This window comes from Geospiza fortis, unplaced genomic scaffold, assembly GCF_000277835.1.
Source record: "Geospiza fortis unplaced genomic scaffold, GeoFor_1.0 scaffold23, whole genome shotgun sequence".
Classification (NCBI taxonomy): domain Eukaryota; kingdom Metazoa; phylum Chordata; class Aves; order Passeriformes; family Thraupidae; genus Geospiza; species Geospiza fortis.
The window spans coordinates 15,058,052-15,062,810 of NW_005054303.1; the positions used below are offsets into that span (position 1 = coordinate 15,058,052).

General features: G+C 46.6%; 1 protein-coding gene across 1 annotated transcript in view; it reads left to right on the forward strand.

The window, feature by feature from the left end:
• The window catches only part of NEMF (nuclear export mediator factor), a 20,734-nt gene that overhangs the window by 1,260 nt on the left and 14,715 nt on the right, over nucleotides 1-4,759 (forward strand). Inside the window, exons 2-6 of the mRNA XM_014311845.2 lie at nucleotides 753-821; nucleotides 1,178-1,280; nucleotides 2,730-2,855; nucleotides 3,526-3,674; nucleotides 4,438-4,505. Of these exons, the coding sequence (XP_014167320.1) occupies nucleotides 753-821; nucleotides 1,178-1,280; nucleotides 2,730-2,855; nucleotides 3,526-3,674; nucleotides 4,438-4,505 (515 nt within the window). The remainder of the gene's footprint in view (nucleotides 1-752; nucleotides 822-1,177; nucleotides 1,281-2,729; nucleotides 2,856-3,525; nucleotides 3,675-4,437; nucleotides 4,506-4,759) is intronic.

A 4,759-nucleotide genomic window follows, 5' to 3' on the forward strand; every position in this document is an offset into this window, starting at 1 on the left:
TGTCCAGCCTGGCCTTGGGCACTGCCAGGGATCCAGGGGCAGCCACAGCTGCTCTGGCAATTCCAGCCCAGCCAGGAATTCCCAATTCCCAATCTCCCATCCATCCCTGCCCTCTGGCACTGGGAGCCATTCCCTGGCTCCTGTCCCTCCAGCCCTTGTCCCCAGTCCCTCTCCAGCTCTCCTGGAGCCCCTTCAGGCCCTGCCAGGGGCTTTGAGCTCTCCCTGGAGCTTCTCCTCTCCAGGGGAACATTCTCAGTTTCCCATTTGAGAAACTCCTGACACATTCCTGGTGTCCAGCCCCACTCTGAAGGGACTGACTGACACCCCCAGGCCAGTTCAGTGCTCATACTGGGATTACTGGTGCTGGCCAGGAGCTCCAGTATCACCAGTTCATTTTACATCCCTGCCACAAAGAGGAGCAGGGGCAGGAACTGGCAACTTTCTCCATTTTATCCATTGATATAAATTTCTCCATCTCATTTTCTTTCTCTCTTAACTGCTGTGTCTTAAGAGCAGTTTCTCCATCTCTCCATGGTTGTTGCTTCCAGCTCATTCCATTAATCTTCCTTTGCTGCCCTTTTGGTTACTCCTTGGTAATTTATCATAACTTGGTAATTTACATAACTTGATAATTTATATAACTTGGTAATTTATCATAACTTGCCCTTCTGTCTACTTTAATTACCACTGGGATTTTTCCAGCCAGTTGTGTTTTGGGTTCTCCGGAGCATTCCTTGTTTTCCTTTTGGCAGCTTGCTGGGAATGAGAGTGAACAATGTTTATGATGTGGATAACAAGACCTATCTCATTCGCCTGCAAAAGTAAGAGCTTTCAATGGCTGTACTTACAAATTCTTTAGGAATGCTGTGTGAACATTTTTTTTAAATTGTCTGCAGTAATTTCTGACTTGTTTCCAGTGAAATTCTGCTGGTTTTTTGGTAAAATGCAGTAATTTTTACCCAAAAAGTTCTTGGGAAATGGGGAATTCTGCAGAAAACCCTGTGCAGATGGGTGGTGGTGGGGTGGCTGCTCCTGAGCCAGTGGGATCCCAGAATGTCCTCGTTTGGAGGGGGTGCTGGGGGTTTTGGGGTGCAGCTGGGGGGTTTGGGATACAGCTGGAGGTTTTTGGGGTGCAGCTGGGGGATTTTGGGGTGCACCTGCTCTGTTTTACCCCCAGGCCAGAGTGCAAGGCCACGCTGCTGCTGGAGTCGGGGATCCGTATCCACCTGACGGAGTTTGAGTGGCCAAAGAACATGATGCCATCCAGCTTTGCCATGAAGGTGAGCTCTGCAGGGCTTGGGTTTTAGAAAGTGTCTGCACATCTGGAAGGAGTGCTCACCTTCCGTCCTTGGAGGCAGGAAAGCAGGGAAGGGTTATCCCAGTGAATCCTGGTCCTGCAGGTGGCTGAGGACAAGGGAAGAGCAAACGTGGGCTCGGGGTCACATCACTGTGTTCAGTGCCTGAAAGAGTGAATATTTAAATTGATAAAAACTTTTCATAAACTTTATTTATAAATTCCTTCTGGAATGTTGCTCCAGTAAAATCCTTGTCATTCCAGTTGGATTGTGTGAATTTTTAGTTGCTGGATGCAGCACCCTGTGCTCCAGAGTTCTCTGTTCAGTCTGCTGAGCTCTGGGGTTCAGGCCTTGCTCCAGGCTCTTAGGCTGGGCTCCTGCAGGTGGATCCATGGGGATACAGCCTGGGATGACTCCCATGGATCTGTTTAACCTCTGGGTGCAGCCAGAAGTGTCTCAGCAGAGATTTCCAGGGAGGCTTTCCACAGCAGAGATGGATGCAGGGATAATCCCCATTCTCTTTACAAATAAACTCTTAGAATTTGAACCAGCTGCTCCCTCGAGCTAAACAAACAACATGGAAAAAATATCTTAATGTTAAGATTTGGGCTCAATTATATTTATAATTATAAAAATGAAGGTGTTACTTTGGTGAGCACCAACATTTTCGCTCTTGTGGTATTTGAGTGAAATGGGAAGTGGTTGGTGCCACAGGAGGGCTCTATAGCCAAGCCATTCCCAGGTTTTTTCAGATGTTTCCCAGACATTTTCCCCACCCCTGTGATGCTGCAGAGGCTGCCTAGAGCAGAGGCTGGACAGAGTTAAAGGATGAAGGGGAGTATTTATTGAAAGGCCTTCAAAGGGCACACCCTGGGCATGCAGGAGTCCTGCAGGGGCCACACCCAGGTGAGACAGCAATCACGGGGTTTTCAGACAGATGAAAGTTTGGTCCATTTGCATATCAGAGGTTAATTGTCCAATTATAACTTCAGGTAATGAAGTCACTTACTCCAGGTTTGCCCCCTGTCCTGATTTAGGGCAAATCTGGGACAGAACCTCCCCAAGGTTTCTCTAGAAAGCAGATTCAATTGCAGATTCAAAAAGGAGATTCGATTCAACCCAAGTGGTTCAGGAAAAATACTTCCTTGGAGAAAACTGGAAAAAGCTGTTTATTTCACAGGCAAAGCATTCACCTGCACAAAAAAAAGAACAATATCAAACAACAAAATAATTCACTGGTTGTTATTAATTCACTGTTGGTTACATTTTTCGAGCTCTGAGCCAGTGAGGCGTGCTTGAGTTTCAGGCCTAGAGAGGAATTATTTTATCTGCATAAAACAGGAGGGAACAGCAGCTGACAGAGTTTTAGAGTTCCCCCCTGAGGCAGCCCTGATTTGAAAAGCATAAAAGCTCCAAGCTGAGCCTCCCCTGCAGTGCCGGAAGCACCTGAGGACGCGGCGCCTGGTGAGCGTGCGGCAGCTGGGCGTGGATCGCATCGTGGACCTGCAGTTCGGCAGCGAGCAGGCTGCCTACCACCTGATCCTGGAGCTCTATGACAGGGTGAGCCAGCCTGCTCTCGGCCTCTCTGGGCTCAGGAGTCTTCTGTTCTGGTTCTCAAGGTTATTTTCTGTTGTCTGTAATGTTCTTTCCCTGGCCTGCTGAGGTCCGTTCAGCAGTTCAGTCAGTGGCACGCTCCCCGCCCTTAGGGTGGTGTTGTCTTTTTATACTAAAAACTACTGAAAACTACTACTTTTTATACTAAAACGACTACTTTTTATACTAAAACTACTACTTTTTATACTAAAAACTAGGTGTACTTTATTTGCAATAATTTCCCAATACCTATGACCTATGTCAGATGCTCTGTCTCTACCCTAAACCAATCCAGAAGTGCCACCATCACCCAGAAGATGGAGGCTAGGAAGAAGGAGAAAGGACAAGGCACACCCAAATTCCTCCATCTTGGAACCCCGATCCCCCATTCTAAAAACCCAAAAAATGTACTTCTCACTCTGTGACAAACTAACTATCAATCCACTTAAATTTTGGTGGCTTGTAAATCTTTATATAAGGTTGGTAATTTTTTCCAAGGGCTAAATCAAAGGCACGGAGGTCTGGGGCTCGAGTCCTCCAGGGCAGCCAGAGGAATGTGCTGGGTTCCCACAGGCTGCCAGTGTCCCCTGGGGCAGGGACACCGTGCTGGCCTCGCTCAGGGTCCCTGTGCTCACAGGGCAACGTCGTCCTCACTGACCACGAGTACCTGATCCTCAACATCCTGAGGTTCCGCACCGACGGCGCCGACGACGTCCGGTTCGCTGTGAGGGAGCGGTACCCGGTGGAGAGCGCCAAAGCTGCCGTGCCCCTGCCCACCTTGGACAGGTAATTCCAATTACTGTTGGAATCTGAAATGCAGGGAATTCTCAGAGCTTTGGGCCTGTAAGGCAAAGTTTAGAATTAAACCCAGGATTTGATCTGAGACCTTGGAAAAGGCTTCCAAACTGAGGTGCTGGAAGTGAGAATGTGGATTTGTAGCAGAGACACATTAAGAAGAAGAAAGTTCAGAGTTTTAGAGTTCAAGATAGAGAAATAAAAGTAGTTCCAGAGGTAAACAAGGAGTTTGGAGTGCAGCACTGTGGGTTTGTGTGCCATAACATGAGTGGCTAAGAAAGCTCTCACTGTAGCATGGGTCCATGAGATGAAATATTTAAGGATTGGGTTAAAAACATAAATATCCTTGTTGGCTGTGTATTATTGGTCAATAAATCCTTAAAAAGTCTTGTAACTGAGGGTCTTGTGACCTTCTGAGCCATGCAGTGAAGATGTGAGCCCAACTCACCCTTCCTGTTGATGTAGAAGATAAGAAAATAAACAGCATCATCTGAAAAACTCAGAGGTCCCATCCCTAACTCATTCAAAACTCCTTCAGAAATCCCCATGAATTTCAGAGCTCATAACTGGTGTATTTATTGGGACAAACCCAGATTTGTCAGAGCTGTGAAAATCTTTGGGTAGTTTATTCCAGGCCATTTTTAATTTCATTTTTTAAAGGCTGGAAATGTTTTGTAGCTTCTAAGCAATGCAGTGTTGTTTTAAAACACATTATTCTTTGGAATTGCAACTTTTTGTTTTCTCCTTCCTGCAGGTTAACTGAAATCATATCAAATGCACCCAAAGGGGAGCAGCTGAAGAGGGTTCTCAACCCACTCCTTCGTAAGTGATTGATCTTTGTCAGGAGATGCAGTGAGGTCACTCAGTGTGTGCTCTGTCATGCTGGAAAATTGGAATAACTGTCTCAGTTTGGAAAGCCAGGTGCCTGCTAAGGAAGGCAGGAGTCTCCCTGAAATGGAGAATGTAAACCCTCCCCACCCCTCCGAATTTCTATAATTTTAAATTAAGGGGCTCTCAGGCAAAAATATGGGAGCAGGAAATAACAGTTCTTTAATAGGGAAGAAAAAAAAGAATAA